At 31.9% G+C, this 24,791-nt stretch overlaps 2 protein-coding genes, 1 long non-coding RNA gene and 8 other non-coding genes across 14 annotated transcripts in view; 2 read left to right on the top strand and 9 right to left on the bottom strand.

The window, feature by feature from the left end:
- The first annotated feature begins 2,027 nt into the window (after positions 1-2,027).
- On the top strand, positions 2,028-3,854 carry LOC114192310 (ADP-ribosylation factor-like protein 8a). Its single transcript, XM_028081999.1, has 6 exons — positions 2,028-2,155; positions 2,458-2,539; positions 2,634-2,666; positions 2,763-2,884; positions 3,151-3,312; positions 3,514-3,854. The coding sequence occupies exons 1-6, from the start codon at positions 2,112-2,114 to the stop codon at positions 3,650-3,652; spliced, it is 582 nt and encodes a 193-aa protein (XP_027937800.1). The 5' UTR covers positions 2,028-2,111; the 3' UTR covers positions 3,653-3,854.
- Positions 3,855-3,954: 100 nt separating this feature from the next.
- On the bottom strand, positions 3,955-4,026 carry TRNAP-UGG. Its single transcript has one exon. It is a non-coding gene; the product is annotated as a tRNA-Pro (tRNA).
- Positions 4,027-4,561: 535 nt separating this feature from the next.
- LOC114189545 (octanoyltransferase LIP2, mitochondrial) lies at positions 4,562-8,251 on the top strand. 4 transcript variants are annotated; one of them, XM_028078138.1, is made up of 4 exons: positions 4,562-4,789; positions 4,899-4,972; positions 5,120-5,194; positions 7,363-8,251. In XM_028078138.1, the coding sequence occupies exon 4, from the start codon at positions 7,371-7,373 to the stop codon at positions 8,073-8,075; it is 705 nt and encodes a 234-aa protein (XP_027933939.1). In that variant the 5' UTR covers positions 4,562-4,789; positions 4,899-4,972; positions 5,120-5,194; positions 7,363-7,370; the 3' UTR covers positions 8,076-8,251. The 4 variants fall into 4 exon arrangements, with proteins under 4 accessions (XP_027933939.1, XP_027933938.1, XP_027933937.1 ...); XM_028078137.1 differs by lacking the exon at positions 5,120-5,194 and having other exon boundaries at positions 7,368-8,251; XM_028078136.1 differs by lacking the exon at positions 5,120-5,194.
- A 3,714-nt stretch (positions 8,252-11,965) lies between these two features.
- On the bottom strand, positions 11,966-12,037 carry TRNAP-UGG. Its single transcript has one exon. It is a non-coding gene; the product is annotated as a tRNA-Pro (tRNA).
- Positions 12,038-13,000: 963 nt separating this feature from the next.
- TRNAP-UGG lies at positions 13,001-13,072 on the bottom strand. Its single transcript has one exon. It is a non-coding gene; the product is annotated as a tRNA-Pro (tRNA).
- A 1,244-nt stretch (positions 13,073-14,316) lies between these two features.
- On the bottom strand, positions 14,317-14,388 carry TRNAP-AGG. The gene has a single exon. It is a non-coding gene; the product is annotated as a tRNA-Pro (tRNA).
- A 3,852-nt stretch (positions 14,389-18,240) lies between these two features.
- Positions 18,241-18,312, bottom strand: TRNAP-UGG. Its single transcript has one exon. It is a non-coding gene; the product is annotated as a tRNA-Pro (tRNA).
- Positions 18,313-19,246: 934 nt separating this feature from the next.
- Positions 19,247-19,318, bottom strand: TRNAP-AGG. The gene has a single exon. It is a non-coding gene; the product is annotated as a tRNA-Pro (tRNA).
- An 819-nt stretch (positions 19,319-20,137) lies between these two features.
- Positions 20,138-20,209, bottom strand: TRNAP-AGG. The gene has a single exon. It is a non-coding gene; the product is annotated as a tRNA-Pro (tRNA).
- A 2,232-nt stretch (positions 20,210-22,441) lies between these two features.
- LOC114191926 overlaps positions 22,442-24,791 on the bottom strand; it is a 5,823-nt gene continuing 3,473 nt past the window's right edge. The window contains exon 3 of the long non-coding RNA XR_003606036.1: positions 22,442-22,786. This is a non-coding gene — a long non-coding RNA (uncharacterized LOC114191926). The remainder of the gene's footprint in view (positions 22,787-24,791) is intronic.
- TRNAP-UGG lies at positions 24,001-24,072 on the bottom strand. Its single transcript has one exon. It is a non-coding gene; the product is annotated as a tRNA-Pro (tRNA).

Here is a 24,791-nt window from a genome sequence, read left to right as displayed (position 1 = left end):
AGCTTATCATGTGATCCTTAATCAAATCCCATACTTCTGACATTTCCACAATCTTTCCATCACATGCCAATACCTATCATGTGACTAATCACATGATATATTAATGGGTTTCCTCATTTTGCTATATTACTTTTCATTATACAGCTAAACCTAGCTGGGTAAGATCATTTTCTAGGAGCATGAAGCTTCTTCCTCCCAAGGGAAGCATCTTTTACCACCTCTCCACACATGCAACAGAAACGCTACTGTGAGTTATAATGCAATTGTATTTTTTGTGTAGAACTCAATGACGAACCATTTATACTTGCAGACACATCATGTCTATGGAAGATATTTATTAGGAAACACTCAACGTAACTTTTCCATGGTTAGCAGAACTTGCTGCATTAAAGGATGTAACCTTTTCTAGATGGTATTTGATAAAGGTTTTGAGGTTTCACGCAGATGTTTTTATAGAGGATGTGGTATTTTTAAATCAACGTGTCTTTCTTGTTTAGAATCAAATTTGCATGTGAGAGTGCAGGTTCAATATTCTTTCTGCTGAGAAAAACATATGGTCCATGTCAGCGAGAATAAAATAGAATATGCAACAGCGACCTTAATAAAATATTTTAGTTATACATTCACTGACTAGTTTAATCAAATTAGTTCATCAATCATGTTCTGATACTGCCCCCCTTGAACTCAGAAGCACCTTTCTACATGGTTTATTGTTTTGCTTATGTTGGCTGATTTCGGCATGTTTTCATGTACTAGACTGTTTATGCAAGTGACTTCGATTCATAAGCTCCTTGTCTTAGTTGTCATCAGAAACTCCATAATTCTTCTTATGGTTATTTTGCGCTTTGCTTTGCTATTAGTCTAGTTTGGTCACGTGACATAAGTAAGCATTTTCTGATTGGAAAAGACATTTCATTTTGTAGCTTTAACAGCCAGCCAAACAGATTTCATCATAGCAACAATTCCTCAACATATGAAGTATAGTCTCAATCTCTGATCTTCTTTCCCACACCTGATCTTTAAAAAATATATGTCACAGCGATAGTATAACTAATCAACTAGCATGTGGAGAATCAACAAGAATGAGACCTAAGACAAATTCACAACAGATAAGAACACCACTTTTAACCCAATGACCTAAGACATACTTTTATGCTGAGATAGAGAGCAAGACCGAAAAAGCAAAAACAAAGAAAAAAAGAGCAAGCATTATCACAAACATGGCCTAGGCAATGTTAACTAAATTAAAGATGCAAAGAAATGCTAATATGGTTACCCAGAAATCGATTCTCATTCATTCGACATGCACCAAACACAGGAGAAAGATAATTGAAGGAGAAGAATTAATAGTAAACAACATTACCAAAAGGGTTAAGGAACTAGAACGCCAACTACTGCTCTGCGAATCTCAAATCTCGTGATTTGATTTCTCAAACGGTTCACCCAAATGAAAATTACTTCCAAAGGTTACAGATATTTTTCAAAAGAGTCAAACTTGGGGTAGTTCTGTCTCAAACTGCCTTGCTCTGATTTTTATTTGCACGCAATCAACTAACATCAGCGTCATTTGGGTAAGACAGGTTCTTGGTAGGCCAAGAAGAACTGTTTGATTGGTATCTTCCTCTCAACTCTCAAGTGTAAAAGGTGATCGATTAAAAAAAAAGTTCAACAATTTGTGCATGCGCACAGTTGACACAACTTATCTCAATCAACCTGTTGGGCAATAATAGCATTCCAGGACCTAACAGTCAGCACCATCCAGTCATGCATGGGCTCACCAAAACTATATTTTCTTTTTGTACGAAGTAATCTGGTTTATATACTCTGTTTTATAAGATCATCATTTTTGCACTGATAAAAACATATATCTATATATGTTATGTCATTGTTTTACAATGATAAAATAAACACATCTTATTTGTACGCATGTTTTTTTTTTTTAATTTTCTTGTATTGTACGTAACATGTCTTGTTCTACTTTTTGAAAGAGTAAAACAAACAAGGGAACAGAAAGAAAAAAAAAAAAGAAAAAAAATCAGTGGTGTTGTAGAACTTTATAAAGGAAAGTGTTTCTGTAGAAATTGAAAAAGGGAAGTGTTTCTGTTGAATTGATGGGGTTGGGGATATGGGGAGCCTTCGTCAATTGGTTATGCAGGTGAAACTTGCTACCAGTATTTTTCTCTTTCTTCTTCTTTTTCTGGTTTTGCTCAATATCTGTCACAAAATTGAAGGCTGATCATACTTCTATTCTTTTGCTTGTGAAGTTGTGATTAGTTAGTATTTTTAAGTACATACTGCGTATATAATGCAGTATATACATATGATGCAGCTCTTCCCTTTCAACTGAAAAACTCCTTCATTCATTTTTGTTTTAGATATTTCCTTCAATAGGATTGCCCTTCATTGTGGAGTTTTTAAATGTTTCATTTTTTCTTTCTCTTGTTTCCAATGATATAGTCTCTTTTTCAAGCAAGAAATGGAGTTATCTCTGGTTGGTCTTCAGGATGCTGGGAAAACGTCACTTATAAACGTTATTGCAGTATGTAACAGAAAACATTAATATTATCAGTTTTCCATTTCGTTTGTTCTTTTCCTACTTGCTGATGCCTGGTGTATGTTTGATTTTGACGAAGACTGGTGGATATAGTGAAGTGATGATTCCTACGGTAATTAAATCACTGAAAATTAATTCTGATGTATACTTCGTGTTGTCAATTTCCACAAATTTGAGGTTAATTTTGTGCCTGCAAATTTACCTACAGGTAGGATTTAATATGAAAAAGATAACTAAAGGGAATGTGACAATAAAGCTATGGGACCTTGGAGGTCAACCAAGGTTTCGCAGCATGTGGGAGAGATACTGTCGTGCTGTTTCAGCAATTGTGTATGCCTTCTAAAAACTTTGAAACACGTAACACAACCTTTGCATCAGTCACTGAAGTATCGCTTTTTATAATCTAATTAAATGTTTCCTATGTCTTTCTCCCCTTAACATCATGGTAATGAGATTACAAATTTACGATTGAAAAGTATGAACTTCACACTCTTTTTTCCCTTCATACTGCATCAATTTTTTTTTTTTTAGATTATGTATTCGGTCAAAATCTTAACTTATGATTGATATAATTTATTTTGTGGAGGAACTTGCAGTTATGTTGTTGACGCAGCTGATTATGAAAATTTACCCGTCTCTAGAGATGAACTTCATGACTTGTTGAGCAAACCTTCTTTAAATGGAATTCCCATTTTAATTTTGGGTAATAAGATTGACAAACCTGGGGCATTGTCCAAGCAAGACCTGGCAGATCAGATGTAAGTATCTTGTATTAGATAATGCTGATTAACTCAAAGCTTTGCTTAAACATTTCCCAATTGATAGAGTCAAAATTAAATTATAATTAAAATCACTTGATGCAAGATAATTATGGTAACTGCTTTATTCTGATCATCTTTCCCAAATGATTTATCTTTCAGAATGTAGTTGTACTTTCGATGTTTGTTTGGTATGTGCAGGGGACTGATGTCCATCACTGGTAGAGAAGTTTGTTGCACCATGATCTCGTGTAAGAACTCCACCAGCATTGATACAGTTGTTGATTGGCTTGTAAGAAATTCTAAATCAATAAACAGAAGCTCGAGTTTTGCCCTATAAGTCTATTTGTACGTTGTATTAAAGACGAACCTATCTGATTGAAGTGACTTCTGTTGGTCTGATACAAGCTTACATCAAACCAGACAACATGTGATTTCACACGTACGTTGTTACAGATTGCATCTGAGTGTTCTAAATTATAAGTTAAGACCATTGCTAATGCTGCATGTGTAAGGGATTCGAATAAACATTTGTGTTTATACTTTGTTTCAAGATTGAGAATGATACTTACAAACTTGTGGAGAGATGCAAAATTCAAATCATCTGCTAAGTGTGTCATGGAAGGAAGAAAAAAAAGATAAGGGGCATTCCGAGAATCGAACTCGGGACCTCTCGCACCCAAAGCGAGAATCATACCACTAGACCAAATGCCCACATTGAAAAAGACATTCCACGTATAACATTAATCTAAGTCTATTCACTCACAAAAAACCTAACCCCTTTTTCTTCCGCATTACATAATATAATTATTATGGATGAGATTAAACTTTTTATCATCGTAAGTGTTGACATGAGATTATTTAATTTACATTGAATACTTAATCATTTCATATTTTGATAAAAGGGATGGATGAAAATGAAATACCCAACTCGCTTATCTCACTTTATTATCATTCCTAACAAAAGTAAGCACAAATTATATATATATATATATATATATATATATATATATATATATATATATATATATATAAGGAGTTTTAATTTCTATGATACACATAAAATTTTTAATTTCAAGACCTAAAATTTATAGTATCTTAATAAAAATCTTAAATACAAAATCTATTACTGATAAAAATCTTACGATATGAGGAAAGATTTGTATATAATAAAAAGTGTTATATTTTAATTTTATAGTAAATATAATTTATAAGAGTACCTGAAAATGTTAGCAAAATCTATAGTTCACAAGGCGCTACCTACAAAAATAAGAAATGAGTGTCTGAAAACAATATATTGCAATGAAGGAGCAATGAACCAATCTTCGAAGGACTGTTATTCAGCCACTCAAGCCTTTGCTCTGAAATCCAGCACTCTCTCTCAGCCCCTTTGTTCTGAAGCCGTCGCTCTCAAACCCTTTGCTCTCACACTCTTCGTTATCAGACACTGCATCTTGGGCCACTCTGTTTTATTTTGGTTGGTATTAATAGCATTTTTTCTTGCTCTGTATGTTTGTTTGTCCTTTCGATGTCTACTTACATTCGAATTATAAACAACGCTTCGCTAAAATTCGTTTTTCTTTTAGGTATTGTTCGTTCAATAATTGCTAAAGAAGACAGTCCGCCTGACGCTTCTGCTCTCGTATCCGGTGCTTTCAAGGTTAGTTTTTTGAGGTCAACTTGTTTATCTGGGTGGTGTTGTTTTAATTATGTTTCCTTTAGTCAATTGTTAGAATAGAATCTAATATGATATTAGAGCCATTCAAAATTTATCATAGTCAATATTTAAGTTTATCGTGCTATATAGTGTCGGGTCCCTAGATTCCCATGTCCTCGGCGGTAATGCTCGTAAGAGAATGTGATTCTACATTCGCCTGGAGAAGTAAGTTCCAATACCTTAATATGTATCACAAGTGATTTTTCCACATTCATTTCAATATTTTTTAGTTTCATGTATGTCATAGATGAAAACTCTAATAAGCGATTGTTCTTTGTGAGATGATCTAGATATTAGGCATTTTTTGATGATTTAGTTTTTTATGATATTTTTATCAATCATTTGTCTAAATTTAAATGAATTGTTAATTCAGGTGTCAATACTTATGTTTTCAATCTTATAGACATGTCAATAAGAAAACCTTGTGTTACCCAATTAACATTGTTATTCTCGTAGCAGCTGTTGCACTTGTTCAACTTTCTCTTACATGTGTGCTTTATAATGTTTTGTATGTACTTCAATTCGATTTTAGTTTGTTCTGTTAGTGCTTTATTGGCCCATAGTGATTTGTCAATCACCTTTGTTAAAAATAATGTTTTATATTCGAGAGATGTTTCACTTTAGGAAGACCGTCGGTGGTAATTTTATTGAAAGATTGTATGTGTTGTCTCTTCCAGTTTTTTCTCAAAATAATTGTAACTCCCTTTCCTTTAACACTAGTACAATACTGCAATTCTTGTGAGAAAGCCTGTGTTCGACATTTAAGATTTGGACATGTATTGGATAAAGTCATTCGACTTTTGAATAATGACATTCCTTCTGATATTCCACATTATTTTTTCTACTTTCAATTGTCAAATTTGTTTAGAAGATTATCTTTCACTTAAGAATGTGTCTCAATTCTGTTTGATCTATTATATTAAGATTTGGGAGTCTTCTATTTGATATTTTTGCTCATTCATGAACCTGTAATCGCTAATATTTTAAAACATTTTTTCTATCAAACTCAGTTTGGAACCAGGTTAAGTGTTTTAGGTTTGACAATGCGAAAGAACTTGCTTTTACTAATTCTTTAGCAGAACAAGAAATCCTCCATCCATATTATTGTGCGGGGAGGCAAATTGAATGTGGCTCGGACTTTATTTTTTCGATTCAAGTTGTCAATTCAATTTTCTGGAATTGTATGTCCATGGTTGCCTTTGTAATTAACAAGATTTTTCTGTTTATTGTTATGTATTAGTTATTAGTCACTAGATTTCCATATAAATCAGGATGACCTTAAGTAATAAATATATGAAGTTAAAAATGTGAAGATTTAGATTGGAAAAGACTAGCTTTATAAAACAATGAAACATATTGTGCTATACTCCGGTGATCTCTTTCCTAGCACGCAAATCCCCATCGTGTGTAATGCAGGTTTTTTTGTAGACAATTTTGAAAATGACTTAGTTACATAAGAAATCAAGTATAATGGGGCTAATTATACTAATTAAAATGCATAGATAAGGTCTAGTTTCAAATAGATAGTTTCCTTATGAATAATGCAATTCCAGTAAGAAATACTAGATACCTTTATTAATGAGCATGCTTATGTTTATGCACAAATTTGTCACATGTTGATATCAACTTGTATAAAAATATATACAATAAATGAACATGTAACTTATATCTTCTAAATGATTATCTACGAGAGAGTTTAATAACACAAAATAGTTAAAATCCAAATAGAAATTTAGTTGCGGTGTGAAGATAGGTAGTAATCTTTTCGTTTTTATACCAGTAATTGTATGAATGAACAAACATAGTTTACCTTGAATCAACAGTAATTGTATGAATTGAGAGGTCACACAGTTCTTGTTGGCCCAACAAGAACCTCCCTTCACCCAAAAGATGTTGATGTTAGATGATGGGGAGCGAGCGATAAATATCAGAGCATGGCAGTATGGCAGTTTGAGACAGAACTACCTCTAGTTTGAATCTTTTGAAAAATATCTATAACCTTTGGCAGTAATTTTAGTTTGGATGAACCGTTGGAGAAATGAAATTATGATATTTGAGATATCAAAGAGCAATATTTGTCGTTCTAATTCCTCAACCATTCTGGTAATTTTCTTTTATTTATTGATGTTTCTCCTTCACTTTTATTTCTCCTGTGATTGGTGTTTCTCGAATGAATGAGAATCGAATTTTTGGTACCCAAATAGGCATTTCTTTGCACCTTTGATGACATCAGGCTAAAATTTCAATTTAGTTAATGTTACCTATCCCCTGTTTGTGATAATGCTCACTCTCTTTCTTGCTTTTCACTGTCTTCCTATCTTTCTTGGCATAAGAATAGGGAATGAGGGGTTTGCGAAGCCTTGAGGTCTGGAAACTAGGAGTTGTCAACTACATTGATGCATTGAAACTGCAGGAAAAACTGGCCTTGGATAGAAAGCTTCATAGGAGACGTGATACTCTTCTGTCTTTGCAACACCCCCCTACATACACTGTGGGCAAAAGGCAAACTGTTCATAATTTGTTAATCCCCCAGTCAGAGTTGGAAACAATTGGAGCTGAACTTCACTACACACAAAGGGGAGGAGACATTACATTTCATGGTCCACGTCAAGCCATTTTGTATCCTATCCTATCACTTCGTGAGATTGGGCTTGGTGCTCGGAGTTTTGTGGAGAAAATCGAATCAACCATGATTGAACTGGCTGCTATGTATGGCGTGAAAGCTTGTCCTGGACAAAGTGGTGAAACTGGGGTATGGGTTGGAGAAAGAAAGATAGGTGCCATTGGCGTTCGGATATCGGGTGGAATCACTTCTCATGGGATGGCATTTAACATTGATCCCGATTTAAGCTACTTCAGGCACATTGTTCCTTGTGGAATTGCGGATAAAGAAGTAACATCTTTGAAAAGGGAGACAGATGTTGTCCTTCCCGAGGGAGAAATAGTACAGGAACAATTGGTTTCATGTTTTGCAAGAATCTTTGGTTATGATAACCTGATTTGGAAGGAGGATGCTTCAGTATATTTTGATAAAGAAACGGAATGAGATTCAGTTATTTGAGCTAGCATAAAAGTGTAGATATTTGTTTCTTTCTTTCATTCTTTGTTAAATCTTTAAGTTAATACAATTCTTTCTTATCTACTTATGTATCAGAACATGATCGAAGAATCAATTTGATTAAACTAGCCGATGAATGTTATTTAAGCAAAATACCATATTAAGGTTGATAGTGCATATTCTATTTAATTCTTGCTGACATGGGCCACATGTTTTTCTCTGCAGAAAAAATACTGAACCTACAGTCTCACATGCAAATTAGATCCTAAACAAGAGACACTTGATTTAAAAAACTCCATTATTCAAAGCAAAATTTTATTCCAGACCAAATAAAAATACCACATGCTCTATAAAAATTTCTGCGCAAGACCTTAAAACTTCATAAAATACCATATAAAAATGGTTACATGCTTAAACGGGGAAAATTTTGCTAATTATAGAGAAGTTACGTTTTGTGTGTTCCTCTATGAAGTGGCAAAAGGTAATGGGATGTAGGAAAATTACAGTGAGTAGACAACCACAATATATTGAAACTAATTAATGTTCCACGAATAATATAAATATCTTCAATAGACATGATGTGTCTACAAGTATAATTGGTCTGTAATTGAGTTCTATATAAAATTATAATTGCACGTAAACCAACCGGTTACAAAAAAAAAAAAAAAAATTCGTCACACTTCAAATACTTCAGTGTACTTCTCTTCAAAAAGATTTCTCGCACCTGATCTTAAGAAAAATATGCCACAGAAATAGCATAGCTAATTACTTAGAACATGGTCATGAAGTCAAGACCACATTTACAAGTTCCAACTAATGTTAGCATCACAACACAATACCTTCCAAAGACTTACCATTTAACATAGGGAGTACTCGTTAGTCTGAAAGAAAAATCAGTAGCATACAATTTTCTTCTAGATAAAATAACTGAATCTAATTCAGAATTAGATTCTTTATCAAAATGCTATAAAGAATACCCCTCCCAGATCAGATTACTAACCAAACCAAAGATTCTTGTAAGACATGAAATCACGTTCCTGTAGTATTTCTTCCTCTGGAAGGACAAGATCTGTCTCCCTTGTCAAAGATATTTCTTCTTTATCCGCAATTCCACAGAGAATAATGTGCCTCAAGTAGCTTAAATCATAATAACACGGGGAATTAATTGCAACAATGTGAAAAGTTAAAATTATTAGGGTAATGTGTTGATAAATTTACAATTGAAAACTACAGGAATTGAACTTCAGTGAAACCAGGATTGCAAGAGTGTATCTACGTGAGCCTTTGTTGTTTCCATCTAAGGAAACACAAGTTTTCAACTTCACACTACGGTGGAGCTTGCAGTTATGTTGTTGACATAGCTGATTATGAAAATTTACTTGTCTCTAGAAATGAACTTCATGACTTGAACATACTTTCTTTAAATGGGATTCCCATGCTGATTTTGTGTAATAAGGTTTAACAAACCTGGGGCATTGTCCAAGCAAGACTTGACAGACCAGATGTAAGTATCTTGTCTAGGTGTATTAGATATTCAGATGTAAGTACCCAAGTTGAGTATAATGCTGGTTAACGCAAAAAGTTTGCTTAAACATTTCCCAAATGATAAAGTCAAAATTAAATTAACAGTCAAATAACACCATGCAAGAGAAATGTAGCTGCAAATTCATTATCATTTCTTCTTTCGTTATTTATGGATAGCCACCAAGTAATATATGCTTTATTTTGTCTGCAACTGCTAACGTGGTTTCATAATCTCTTTAAATGATTTAGCTTTCCGAAAGTTTGTACTTCAATGTCTGTTTCATATGTGCAGGAGGGGACTGGAATCCGTGAATGATGGAGACGTTTGTTGCCTCATGATCTCCTGTAAAAACTAGCATTGATACAGTTGTTGATTGACTTGTGAATTCCACTTCAATAAACTGATGCTCAAGTTTTGCCCTAAAAATATTTGTACCTTATATTATAGACAAACTAATCTGATAGATTTGACTTGTGTTAGTGTGATACTAGTTTTCTTTTCCCTTTTTTGTCTAGCTTATACTAAACCAGACATGTGATTTGATATGGACGTTGTCATAAATTACATTTAGTGCTGTAAATTATAAGTTAAGACACTTGTGTTCATAGTTATATTGCATGTATAATAGATTTGAATAACAATGTGTTCATTTAGCTTCCTTTCCCAATTCAGTTTGAAATAACAGTTCATTTGCAAAACTACTTAGAGATAGCCTTCCACACTTTCAGTGTGTGACTGATGCTGGTAAACCTGTGAAGAGGAACAGAAATAAAATAAACTAGTAAGTGTCTTATGGCAAGACAAGCAGTTTTCGAGCTTAACCGTGAAGGCTAATGCAGCCAAATAGTGAGGACTGATTCACATCTTCTCCTGATCTTTTGGTGGAAGAAACAAAAACAGAAAGTTTTTATTTTCTGGCTGAGAAAACAGAACAAGGCTTTGTGCATAGTTAATGACAAACACACAAGAGAATAATATAGAAACAGATAAATATGAAAAACAAGTGCTGAGAATGCAGTGCATTTCTGCCTAGTTGATGAAAATCACACACCTGAGGACAATTTAGACACTGAAAAAATAGGGGCATTCCGATAATTGAATTCCGGACCTCTCACATTCAAAGCGAGAATCACACCACTGAACCAAATGTTCACATTGCAACATAATATTCTTTCTGTTGCAAGTCGTCACATGCCAAACCGGCTGAAATATTGCACAATTCATCCCAACACATTCACATGGAGCATCTGACACCTACTGTTATTTAGCTAAACAAACTAACAGATCGAACTTGTCAGAGCTTCAAAAGGTTAAAATTTTGAAATAGTACCTTCTGCTTGTTAGTATTTATGTACACTAATTACCAAGGCAAGTCAATATTGTAAGGTAATAAATCATAAAAATATAGGGGATTCCGAGAATAATGTTGTCAGAAAAACTTATTATAAAAGATGCCACTAGACCAAAAGCATTATCATGCAAATTTTGTTTGCTAGTTCTATTAAAAAGTAATGAATTGTTTTAGTGAAATTATTGTAGGGAGAATTCTGAAGTTAAAACTTTGTTTCTAGCTTGTACATCTGATGTTTTACCGCATGTCATCAGTAAATTGGTAGCATTTTCTTTTTCATTACTAGTTGAATGAAACATAATTTGTGGTTAAAACTCCGCCAACAGTAATAAAGTTGTGTTTGGCTTATAAAACATTTAATAGAAATGAAGTTTTGCAGTGTGTGCATCTATTTCAATGTTGCAGTGCAGACTGAACCAAACTGAATGGAAATAATGGTAACAAATAAAATGTTTCCCTTTCTAACTAGCTTAGCATCAAAACAGACAGCATATGATTTGATATCACATCTTAGTACATGCTAATGCTACATGCGTAGTGAACACAAATAAATACTTGTGCAACTTATTCACGTACATTTCTTTTAAGATTTTGGGTGCTAGACACATGGACAAGACCACAATTCACAACCTCCTTCTTCAATTTGAAATAACATAGATGACTTAGCAATATTACTTCATTTTAGAATGTAGAGTTCAAATGATGTACTACGGACTTCATATGTCACATACCACAATCTCAGTATTGTGGCTCAGCTTTCAAATTAGTGGAGAGATAAGTAATCAAAGAAACTCTAAGTGCTTCTTGGGAGTCTGTCTTGGTGCTCAATTCTCAAGGACTAAAATAGCTAAATCGTCAGGACTAATTCAGTGTTCTTTTGGTGGAAAAAATGCAATTGCTAGTGTTCTTTTTGTGGCTGAGAATGCAGTGTATGCCTTTTGCCTAGTTAATGACAAACACGCATAAGAACAATACATGCATAGAAGGATATAAAAAAAAAAAGGGGCATTCCGAGAATCGAACTCGGGACCTCTTGCACCCAAAGCAAGAATCATACCACTAGACCAAATGCCCACATTGATGATAAAAGGACAAAGTCAAATATATGTCTGGTTTGCTGTTAAGATTGTCTTCACCTCTCGATTGCACACAAGAATTACATGTATATGTAGATTTCTAAGCCACCACTTTGTCAGAGTTAGTTATCCAGCTGTTATCTTGTTATGACAGATAGTGTTAGTTGGTTTAACCAGTTTAAATTCTGTTATGACAGCTGGAGTTAGTTGGTTCAGCCAATTATAATTCTGTTATGACAGCTGTACTTTGCTGGTGTAGGTCTAGCTTGTAGCCCAAGCTATTCCTACGAGTTAGTTCAATAGCTCTGGATGTAATCAATTCATTTTTACAGTTTAGTAAAATTTCAAATTACTTTTTCTCATTTTCTCTGAATTCTGTTGTCAGTTAAGGTAACTTGTTTTCTTAATCAAGCTGTCAGCCAGCTTGGTTATTTAGACCTTTGATTTTATATTTTAAGACAAACTATGAACTGCAACATTTGATACTGAAAAACTTCTGGTCACAATTATTAATGAAGCTGAAAGGAAATGGATCAGAAATGAAACAAAAACAGAATTTCTTTATTTATTGAGTTTCCCTGAATAATCAAGGGATTCAGGCCTTTCCGTAGTCCTAATCCTCTTTCACCAAAATGACTAAGTCTCAACTCTTCTTATTTATAGGAGACCCACCTTATTAATATCTTGTAACTAACTCACTTTAACTAACTAGCTCTCTAATTATTCTACCATTGGAAATAACATTGTTAATTAAGAATATCTTTACTTCACTATATAATATGGAGTTCAAATAGCATATTTAGACTTAACACTACATACCATGGCAAGCGCTATCTTGGTGCTCAGCTGTGAAGGCTAGTACAGCCAAATTTAAAAGTCTGATTCAAATCTACTCCTAGTCAATGAATAAAAAAAAAAAGAAATAACACAGGCCCACAGAAGTTTATAAAACTTAAAACTAGGGGCATTCCAAGAATCGAACTCGGGACCTCTCGCACCCAAAGCGAGAATCATACCACTAGACCAAATGCCCACATTGAACAAGAATAGGCTAAGTCAAATATATAGTAAGATTGCACACAAATGACTTATTTTGCTTACTTGGACAGGCAGTTGTCGGTCAAGAAGGTAACTTGTTTTTCTAGTCAAAGTTATCAAAGAGACTTTGGTTATCAAAATTGTTAATGTATCTATAAAAAAGGATAATAAATGAAAGAAAACAGGAACACTTTATTTGAGAGATTTGCTCTCCCCAGTTCTAATCCTCTTTCCCCAAAATGACTAATTCTCTCAATTCTTACTTATATGCAACCTAGCTTATTAATTTCTTGTAATTAAGTCTCCTTCAGTAACTCTATTCAATCCACTTATTAGGGGGTTAACCATCAGTTTCACATCATCATTCATCTCAATGCATTCACTAAACAAACTAACTAGTCATAATGCTTTTTGTATTTAAGTAAACCAATTCACAACTCAGGTCAGCTTGTCAGTTTTCAGATCATCAAAACATAGGGGACTTTAAGAATGAACTTGTGACCTTTTACATCCTAAGAAAGAAATACAACCAGATCAAAAGCCTTATGATGCAATTTTTGTTGTTTTTTCTAATTATGTTAATAGCTAAAAAATTGATTGCTGAAACTATTTTATGGTGATTCTGAAATTAAAACTTCTTGTGTAACTTACATATCTCACTCTTACCAAATAATATCAGTAAATTGCCAGCTTTCTCTTTTTTACATCAAATTGAACACCACATGTGTTTGATATGAAGGTTAATCACATATCCCACCGAGTGTTTGTAATGTACAAACTAAGATGCTTGCTAATTACATGTGCAAAACATTTACAGATATAATTGTGCTGATACATTTGTTTATAAGAATTTGATATTTAAGGGTGTCATGCATCATCAGCAACAACCTCCTTCCTTATTTAGTTCATTAAGAAATATTTTAATTGCTTGTAGAATATATAGTTCGCAGGGCGCACACTTAGAGTTAAGATCAGATACCATACTAAAATCTAAGCATTAAAACAGATGCTTGCTAACATGTGGGGAGATAGGTAAATCATAACAATCTCGGTGTCTTGATGAAGCTTAACTGTTAAAAGACATATCAACAGTCAAACAAAATACAAACAGAACTGATTGCTAAGATTGTGATTTTCATCTTCACCTGTTCTTTATGAAAAAAATGCAACTGCAAGTATTCTATCGTGTCTGATAAAGCAGAGTTTTTCTTTTGCCTACTCAATGACAAAAAAGAGAGGGGGGCATTCCGAGAATTGAACTCGGGACCTCTCGCACCCTAAGCGAGAATCATACCACTAGACCAAATGCCCGCATCTGGAAAATTTGGGCAAAGTCAAATATATGTTAGTTTTATTTTAGAATTGAATATGCATGCCACGTTCTCTTCACTCCTATATTACCTGGATAGGCAATTGTAAATCAGGGCAACCTGCTTTTCTAATCAAATTATCAAAGAGTGTTTACTAATTTACCATTCTGGTTTAATGTATAAACTTTCTCCGTACAGATACCCTGTTTTTGGAGATAATGGAGTTCAATTCATGGCACTATTAAGCATTAAATGTGTGAGAGGTCCTCTCCTAATTTAGATTCTTTACCTGCTTTTCTTTATAATCGGACCTGTACCATTGTCTCTGGTTTTATATTTTAATTATCAACTACGACTTACAACAACAAATTATTGTATTACATCTTCTGTGGCAAGCAGTTAAAGAATGGATTCATTCATCGCAGCACAATCACATGCAACCTCTGATGTTTATTATTAATTAACAAATTGAATTAAAAGTAAAGTTCGTCAGTAAAATTAGAAATCAAACCTGGAGCTTGTTGGTTGATATTTGACTATAGCATTTACCAAGTGGAGTGAAGCCTTGAAGCCTGTCAGCTTCCAAATCGTCAAACAGCGAAAAGTGCGGCGGAGGAACCGGAACCTCTCGCACCCTACTCAACTCTCCTTCCCTATTTTTTTCAATTTTCTTCTCCTAAACTGACCTAACCTGATCGCTTTTATGATTAAAGTTCTTTATTTAAAAATATTGGCAAAAGATAACAAAACAAAACAAAGTCGGTATACTTGTTACTAAATACCCAAACTAAAGCAGTTCAATTTTTATGATATATAATTTATTACTCTAAATTATATCTATCAGTAGTATATTATAAATTATACAATTTATATTATTGCAAATTATATATTTACTTTTATCCTTAAAGTATTAGTATGTACATATATTCTTATTAAGTACAAGGGAAATAAAATCACATAAAATAATAAATTTTATTAGTATTGTTATTATTATAATTATAAAATTAAAATAATTTTTATAACTATTGTAATTAACTTTTATTTATTTTTGTAATAAAATGGTTAAATTTAAATAAAAAAGTCAAATAAAAAAATAATTGAATTTTAAAACAATGTCACTTAAAGATTAAAATTGATAAAACAATAATTTTAATCTATAAATATTTATTAAAAAAATTGAAAAATAAATTTGGACACCACTACACTTTTATACATAATTAATAAGATAGACCAACACCATTACACTAATATATATATATATATATATATATATACTGCAATATTTTGTAGTTAACTTATTAATATGCAATCATACAAATAAATTTATTTATTAAGTTATTATATTTACTACAGTTATTTAGTAATAAATTAATAAATATATAATAGTATATTAATATCCCTATATCAAGAATGTTAATATAATGGTACAATTATAATTATTAACTACTATCAAAGTAAAATTTATAAAGTAAAATATCAATATAATTATGGATTAAATATATTTTTAGTCCTTCAAGTTTTAGTGAAATTTAGAATAGGTCTTTGTTTGAAACTTTTTACTAATTTAGTTATTTATCTTTATAAATACGTGAATTTAGTCCTTCTAACTAAATTTTGTTAAGGTTTATTTGATATTTCAAATACGTTTTATGATAATATTTGAGTTAACATTGAAGCGAAAATGTGTCAAACGGTGTACATAATCCAAATACTATCATGAAATGCATTTGAAATATAAGATAAATTTAACAAAATTTGGTTAAAAGAATTAAATTTTGTGACATTTATAAATATGTAGGACTAAATTGGTCAAAAATTTTGAAGATGGTCTAATTCTAAATTTCACTCAAATGGATGAAAACATATTTAAACCTATAAATAATACCTATAAACAGATATGATGGTCACAAAATCAAAAGTTTGCTTAAACCTTTCCATTATGGTAAAGTAGAAATTACATCATTGTAGGTGATAATTTTTTAAAAGTTTGTTTATACATGCTGGCTACAATAGCTCTAAAGATCGATTTAGATTTTAGAAAAGAGAGATGTTAGAAAAGAAAGAAGATGGATTTGAGTGAATTAGATAATGAAGTTTATATTGTTTCTTTATTTTATTTTTAATTTATTTTGGAAATTAGTGAATAGATTTAAAAATAAAATTTGAGTAATTTGGTTGATATGATAGATTAAAGATTAAGTTTCATTGAAAAAAAAATTATCAAATTATCCTTAGGGTGTTCTTTTGGATAGATTGATTTGGGAGAGAGGGAGAGGAAGAAATTGAAAGAATTAGAGAGTGAAATTGATGTTTTTTTAAGAGATTTGGATGTGATTTTTGAGTGAATTAGAGAATGAAGTTTGTGAAAATTTATGACTGATTTGATGGAAGTGATAGATAAAAAAAATATTTAATAGATAAAAAATAAAATTGACTGAATTGCCCTTGTTAAAAATATGAAATGAATTTTAGATGAGTTAATTTTTTTAACATTATTATTCATTAATTTTGAAAAAATTAATATTTACTTTTAAATAATGCCTTTCTTTTTTAAAAAAAAATTAAATATTTATATATTAATGATTATTGTGAAAAAATAAGGTTATTTTTTTATTTCTTTGTGACATAATTAATATTTAATTTGAAAGCATTTTTTATCTTTTAAATTAGGGTCTTTTTTTTAAAAGTGTAACTTTTACCTGTTAATCTCTTTACATGAGAGAAAATGAAAATAATTAGTAATCCTGCATTTTCGCTCTTTCCATTGCATACAAATCAATTAAAAGGAACGTGAACATCTTCAAATTCTCACTTTCTATCTCTTTTAAAAAGTAAATATGTTTAAAAGAACATGGCCTTAATACTAGAAGTAACTTAAAATTATATTTAAATAAGTTGATTTATTTTATAAAAAATATTTGAATGAATAAATTAAATATATAGATATATATATTAATAAAAATACAATATATTTACTCCTTCAACTTTTCTTATAAACAATTTAGAATTTTCAAGTATTAATTATTGATGTAAGCATAATTTTAAAAGTAATATTTTTACATTATTATCATAATCACAACATTATTAATGAATTAAGGTGAATTAAGAAAAGAATAAATGAATTCGAGCATAATGGTAATCTTCTTCGAATCAAATCACATAAGGAAAGATGTGAAAATAAGGAAATTCCCATGTTCTTTCCTTTTCTTCATTCTCAAATTCCTATAATTGAATACCTAACTCACCCTCAAATCATTTCTCTCCAATCTCTCTCAACAATAAATCCCTTCAAATGAACACAACATAATTTTAGTGCTTCATGATCTCCCCCGGAAACTCTATCACCATTTATACTACTTTAGATTGGCATTCAAAAAAAGGTAATTAACAAGTGAAGTCAAGTCAAGCTTGTAAACTTCTAAATTATCAAAATGTAGGCATTTCCAGTGTCAGACCATTAGACAAAAAACCTTATCATGCAAATTTCATAGTTTGATAGTTATATTAGAAACTATTAAATTGATTTGCGAAAACTTTTAGGATGTATTATGAAGTTGAAACTTTGCCTCTAACTTGTATATCTGACTTCTACCACATGACATAAGTAAAATTGTTGGCACTCTAACTTGCAACAAGTTGAAGCTTTAGTTGTACTTATGGAACTGTTTAACAAGTTCAGGTAGCTGAAATCCATCACCAAAAGAGAATTTTGTTGCTTCTTGATCTCAACATTGATACAGTCATTGAATGGCTTATAAAACAAAGAACTGAAGTTTTGCAAGCTTAATGAATCAAAACAGAATCAAGTAACTTCTGTCAAACGTGAAGGCAACATGCATAAAGAAAAAAGAAAGGGGCATTCCGAGAATCGAAGTCGGGACCTCTCGCACCCAAAGCTAGAATCATACCACTAGACCAAACGCCCACATTGGAGGGGAAATGGCCAGATTTGGTTATCAGTCAAGGTATCAAAGAGCTTCCTTATTCACCTCCAGTCTTTTATTTTAGGATAAACTGTGACTTGCAACACATAATTATATTACATTTTCAAGGGCAAGTAGCGATTTGGTAACGAGCCCTTCCAGTTAAAACTAATAATGTATCTTAGCATTCATTCTAATGCACTCACATGAAGCATCTGATGCTTATTGCTATTTAACAGAAACAAGTTTACAAGTCAAGAATGTTAGCTTCCCAGGCTTTGAAGGGCTAAAAGTTAAAAATAAGTCTGATGCTTCTTCCTATTTAATTACACAAGTTAACAAATCATGTTAAGCTTATTAGCATCCAAGCCATTAAAATATAGGGCATTCCAAGAATAAATGTGTGTCCTCTTGTGAAAATTATGTTGTTTGCTAATTATATTAAAAACTAAAAAATTGGTTTGGTGAAATTATTTTAGGGTGGATTCTGAACTTAAAGCTTTGCTTCTGACTTGCACATCTAACTTTGTTTACCACATGACATCAGTAAATGGTAGCATTCTACTTTTTTACAAATTGAAACATTATGTGTACTTTCAAGGTTATTTCACAAGTCGAGCATCAATGATAGAGAAGTTTGTTGCTTCACAATTACTTGTAAAAACTACATCAATATTCATACAGTAGTTGACTGGATAATAAAGCCTTTTATATCAAAAGAAGTAAAGTCAAGATATTTAAATCTATTTGTTAGTTGGATTATAGACTGAACCAAGCTGAATGAAGCAACTTGTGGACGTCATTTAGTTTTTCTTTTCATTTCCTAACTGGCCTACACTGAATCAATAATGTATTTGGGTGCAAGGCATCGACAACAATTCAAACTCATCTTCCTTATTCAATTAAAACATAAATACATGAAAACTGAAAAAAATAGGGGCATTCCGAGAATTGAACTCGGGACCTCTCGCACCCTAAGCGAGAATCATACCACTAGACCAAATGCCCACTGTTGAAAGGGTGAGTTAAATCTATGTTTAGGTTTCGTTAAAATTGTGTATGTCACATCCTCTAAAGTCCTACAATACGATTGCAGACAAATGACCAGATTTGCTTACCTGGATGGGCAATTATAAGTGAAGATATAACTTGATTTTCTAGTCAAGATATCAATGGAAGATTACTTATGTAACCCTCTGGTTTTATATTTTAAGACCAACTTTGACTTGCAACATATTATTTTACAGGATTTTCAGTGGCAAGTTGTCACTTGGTACTGAAATACTTGTAGCAGAAACTGTTGATGTATCAATTTATTCATCCAACACATACATATGCAAACTCTGACACTTATTATTATTTAACTAAACATGCTAATAAGATACTTTCTAATTAGATGTGTCCGTCAATTGTTTTGAAGAATTTGATACTTTTGGGTGGCAGGCACCATGAACAACAATTACCACCATCCTTATTCATATATGCAATTTGAAAAAACATATTTGATTAACCAATACTTTTACTTCATTGTAGAATACAGAGTTCATATGGCATACTTAAGATCAAATACCACAATCTCAGAATTGTGACTGATGCTTGCTAACTAGTGGAAAGGCAGAGAAATCAAAACAACTGCTAACTGCCTTGTGACAAATTGTCTTGGAGCCCAACCTAAGGCTTATACAGCCAGCTACTTAGACTATGATTTGCATCTTCTCCTGTTCTTTTAGAAGACAGTTGGAAGAGAAACAACTGCAAGTATTATATCGTGTCTGAGAATGCAGTGCTTCTCTTTGTGCCTACTCAAAAACATATGTAAATAAAAAGGGGGCATTCCGAGAATTGAACTCGGGACCTCTCGCACCCTAAGCGAGAATCATACCACTAGACCAAATGCCCTGATTGGGAGACTTAGGGCAAATCCAAAACTATGTCAGTTTAATAATAAAATTGTATATGCATGCCACATTCTCTTCAGTTCTAATGGTAAGATTGCATACAGAGTACCAGATTTGCTTACCTGGATAGGCCATGTAAGTCAAGGTAACCTCTTTTCTAGTCAAGTTATCGATGTGAATTTACAATTTATCACTCTTGGTTTTATGTATATACTTTTCTCGCTACAGATATCCTATTTTTAGAGACAATAGTGTTCAATGCACTATGGAGCATTAAAGGTGTGAGTACCATTGTCTCTGGATATATTTTAATCATCAACTTTGACTTACAACACATTATTGTATTAAATTTTCATAGGCAAGCTGGTACTTACACCGAAAATTTTCAGATAAAGTTATCGATCTGCAATTCATTCATCCCAACACTATCACATGCAACCTCTGATGTTTATTATTATTTAACTAAACGAACTAACATGTCAACTTTGTCAACTTCCGGAAGTAGAAAGGGGCTAAAATTGAGAAATCAAACCTGATGCTCGTAGGCTGGTATTTAACTAAAGCGATTACCTTCTCAATCTTGCCAGTTTCCGAATCGTCAAGAAACAAAAAAGGGGCACTCGGAAATGAAGTTGGAACCTGTCGCACCCCAAGCACGACTCATCTGGACCAAACGCTCGTTTTTTCCACTTCTTCTGAAAGTAGGTGCTGACCTAGGAGAGCTTATTTACATTCCGCGCACTAACGAGGAGATATACGAAGAAAGATCAGTTTTTTAACGAGGAGATACACGAAGAAAGATCAGTTTTTTACATGAAATTACAATAATAACCTTTTTAACCTATTTTTTTACTTATATTTTTTCATTTATTCTATACTGCAGTTACCTTTTTGCTTTTCATATTACTTCATATATATTATATAATTTTTAATTTTTAATTCATTAATATTTAAATAAAGAATGTTGAAAAAAATATATAAATACGCACATATGTTATAATAATAATAATAATAATATATTTTATTTTTAATTATTTTTATAGTTAAGGAGAAAATGGTAATATTTCACTTTTTATCAATTAAAACATTTTTTTAATTTATTACATCAATCAAATCATTCACAAATTCTCATAAACTTTACTTTCAAATTCATTCACAATCACTTCTAAATCCCTTAAAAAAAAACAACACACAATTTACTCTTACATCTATTCAAATTCAAACATTTCATCTCTCTCAAACCCATCCACTCAAGTGAACAGAGCCTTAAAGGGATTTTTGAGATGTTTGTGTAGAGCTTTCTTTAGCTTAAGATTTTCACTTTAAAAATTGTACTTCTATATTTTGTTTTACATTTATTTATCAGATGCTTGCATACTCATATTTTTTTATTACTCCTTTTAAGTATTTATTATAATACAATACTTTTTTAACATAAAGTAATGTTTGTTATTTTACTTAATATTTTATTCTAATGAAAAATTTATTCTTTATTTTCTTTAAAAGATTTATTAGACAAAGTATGAGGCCATGTATTAGATTGCGTTTCAAATAATTTTAAGATGTTTTCGTATGAAAAATTTTAATATTTAATAAAATTTTAAATTTGTATAAACAAGTCTTGTGTAAGGGAGTAACCTATCAAGATTATTATAATATATACAAATTTAAAAAAAAATATATTTTTTAAAGTTTCTAAATGAAATATGTGATTATCATGAATTTTTAATGGAACCAATACACAATATCTTTATCTTTAATTTTACTTTCGTAACAAAATACTATCATTTTAATTTTAAACATGTTGTTTAAACCTAAAGGACTGAAAAGATGTTAATACGTGCACGCCTAGTATAGAAGCACAGTTAAATAAATTACCTATTTAAGATTTTGAAAATTTGTACTGGTATGTTTTTCTTCATCCAAAATGTCTTTTTTTTTTAATTATTTTTCATTAACTTTTGTAATCTACATGTTTTTAAAACTTTCGTGGAGATCTTTCAAATCCTTTAAATCTGTAAAGTTAATTCAAAACTTTCAATATTTACTGTATAATAAATCCATTAAAAACCTAACTACACAATCTTATATATTTCTAGGAAAGAATATCATTTCATTTCTGCATAAGCTTTTAAAATCTGATATAAGCTTCGAAGCTCCAAAATGCAATTTTTTTTAAATAATACCTTATGGTTGTTAGTATTCATAAACACCAATTTACAAGTCAAGCCTATAAGCTTCCAGAGTATCAAAATGTAAGGCATTCAGAGAGTCATGCCATTAGACCAAAACCTTATGCAAATTTTGTAGTGTGATAACTTCTTTTACAGAGTGAGGATTTTAACAGAAAACTAAACTGACATGTTGTAACCCTCGAATAAAGGGTGAAATATCTGTACAAAAACACTTTCAGAATAACCTGAAGAGAAGCAATGAAAATATATCAAATTTGCAGTAATTTGTGAGTACCTATGTGTGTGAGTTCCACAGTAGTGACTTCTGGAGAGAGTTTGTGTAACTATGTGTGTTGTATGTGCTGAGCAAAAAGATCAGAGGTGCCTAGAGCTGTGTGTGTGATCTGTGCCGAGCAAAAGATAAAAAATGGTGATGCTATGATTAAAAAATATAAAAGATTATAACATGTAGTTTGCAAGTGATAATAAAAACTAAGAAATTGACTTGTAAAACTGTTTAGGGTGGATTCAGAAGTTAAAGCTTCGCTTCTAACTTGTACATCTGACTTTTACCACATGATATCATTAAAATTTAGTAGCACTCCTTTTCTTTACCACAAGTTGAAACATTACTTGTATTTTTAATGTGGTTTCACAAGAGCAGGGAGTTGAAATCCATCAGCAATAGAGAATTTGTTGCTTCTTGATCTCTCATAAAATGTCCACCAACTTTGTTACAGTTGTTGATTGGCTTATATACTAAGAATCGAAGTTCTGCAATATGCTTAAATTTGTATGTTGCATCAACTAGTTCTCATTTTCCTTTCTAACTGACTACCTTAGATAAAATCAAACAGCATGTGAATCTATGTAGAACATCACATATTCAATCTGAGTGTTATAAACTAGAAAATAAGATACTTGATAATTTCTAATGGATTTTACTACTTTTAAAAAATCAACTATGTTATAGTTTTGGGTGGCAGGCACCATGGAAAAAATTCACAACCTCCTTTATTAAATTTAAAATAACAATAGTTGATTTAGCTATATTACTTCATTGTAGAATGTAGGTTCAAATGATATACATAGACACAAGATCACAAACCACCAATCTTGGTGTTGGGACTGATGCTTGAAAACTTGTGGGAGAGATACACAAACCAAAGCAGCTGCTTGGTACTTCATGACAACCTTTCTTGGTTCTCAGCTGTAAAGACTAATACAACCTAGGTCTTGATCTCTCCTAGAATGTACGAGATGTCCTCAAACTGCAAGCTGGTTGTCCCCCATTGGTGGACATTTACGAACATTTAAATTCTTTCATAAATGTTAATAAAATACCTTGATGCAACTGTCGTGCTAATAAATACCTTGTTGCAACTGTCGTAACGTCATCTGAACAGGTTAATTATTACATTTATGAGAGTTAACCTAGCCGAGCCTATACAACACAGAACCAGAGTTAAAACTGTGATTCACAGCTCCTGTTCTTTTGGTGGAAGAAAGGAAACCAAGTATTCTAATCTAATAAGAATCCAGTGCTTTTCTTTGAGCCAAGTCAATGACAAAACACACATGAGGACAAAAAGGCACAGATAAATCTGAAAAAAAATTGGGGGCATTCCGAGAATCGAACTCGGGACCTCTCGCACCCAAAGCGAGAATCATACCACTAGACCAAATGCCCATTTACATTTAATAGAGCTAAGTTCAACCTATCTCTGATATTCCCTTAATATTGTTTATTCATTATTGTCTGCAGTTCTATAGTAACATTGCATACAAATGGTAAGATCTGCTTACCTGGGTAGGGGAATTCTCAGTTCAGATAACTTGTTTTCCATGTCAAGGTATCACAGAGAGTTGCTTACTCCTCTCTGGTTTTATATTTAAAGACATCCTAAGACTTACCATATAATTTTATTAAACTTTCATTGGCAAGTTGTCACTTATTAGAGAAAAGCTTCCAGACAAAACTTCTGATGTATCTCATCTCATTCAGATTCAGCTTCTTATGCATATTGTTTAATAAGTCAACAAACTAACAAGTAAAGCTTGCAGGCTTCCAGACATTAAAAGTAAAATTAGAAACAATGCCTAAAACTAGTTTGGCATATTCTCTAAATTGGTCATTTCTCTAATTAATGTGAGATTTTCAACAAGTATTACCAGGTTTAATCAAGCTTGAAAGCTTCAAAACCAACAAAACATAGGGCATCCAAGTACAGAACTTGGATTACTTTAGACATCTATGCAAATCTTGTTACCGTTTGCTAATTCTATTGATACAGTAAAATGATTTCCTGTAAAAAGTTAGCCAGCATTGATATAGTAGTTGATCAGCTTATGAAAATTTGAAACCAGAGAACTGAAATTTCTCAATATATATCAGTTTCTATGTTGCAT

This window comes from Vigna unguiculata, chromosome 7, assembly GCF_004118075.2.
Source record: "Vigna unguiculata cultivar IT97K-499-35 chromosome 7, ASM411807v1, whole genome shotgun sequence".
NCBI classification, from domain to species: Eukaryota; Viridiplantae; Streptophyta; class Magnoliopsida; order Fabales; family Fabaceae; genus Vigna; species Vigna unguiculata.
This window is presented reverse-complemented; position numbering and strand designations above follow the sequence as displayed.

Excerpts from the sequence above, each read along its gene's own strand:
- LOC114192310 (XM_028081999.1), top strand. The coding sequence starts at position 2,112 with ATGGGGTTGGGGATATGGGGAGCCTTCGTCAATTGGTTATGCAG. Across the intron at positions 2,540-2,633 it reads CACTTATAAACGTTATTGCA|ACTGGTGGATATAGTGAAGT; the intron begins GTATGTAACAGA and ends ATTTTGACGAAG. Across the intron at positions 3,313-3,513 it reads CAAGACCTGGCAGATCAGAT|GGGACTGATGTCCATCACTG; the intron begins GTAAGTATCTTG and ends TGGTATGTGCAG.
- LOC114189545 (XM_028078137.1), top strand. The coding sequence starts at position 7,371 with ATGAGGGGTTTGCGAAGCCTTGAGGTCTGGAAACTAGGAGTTGTCAAC.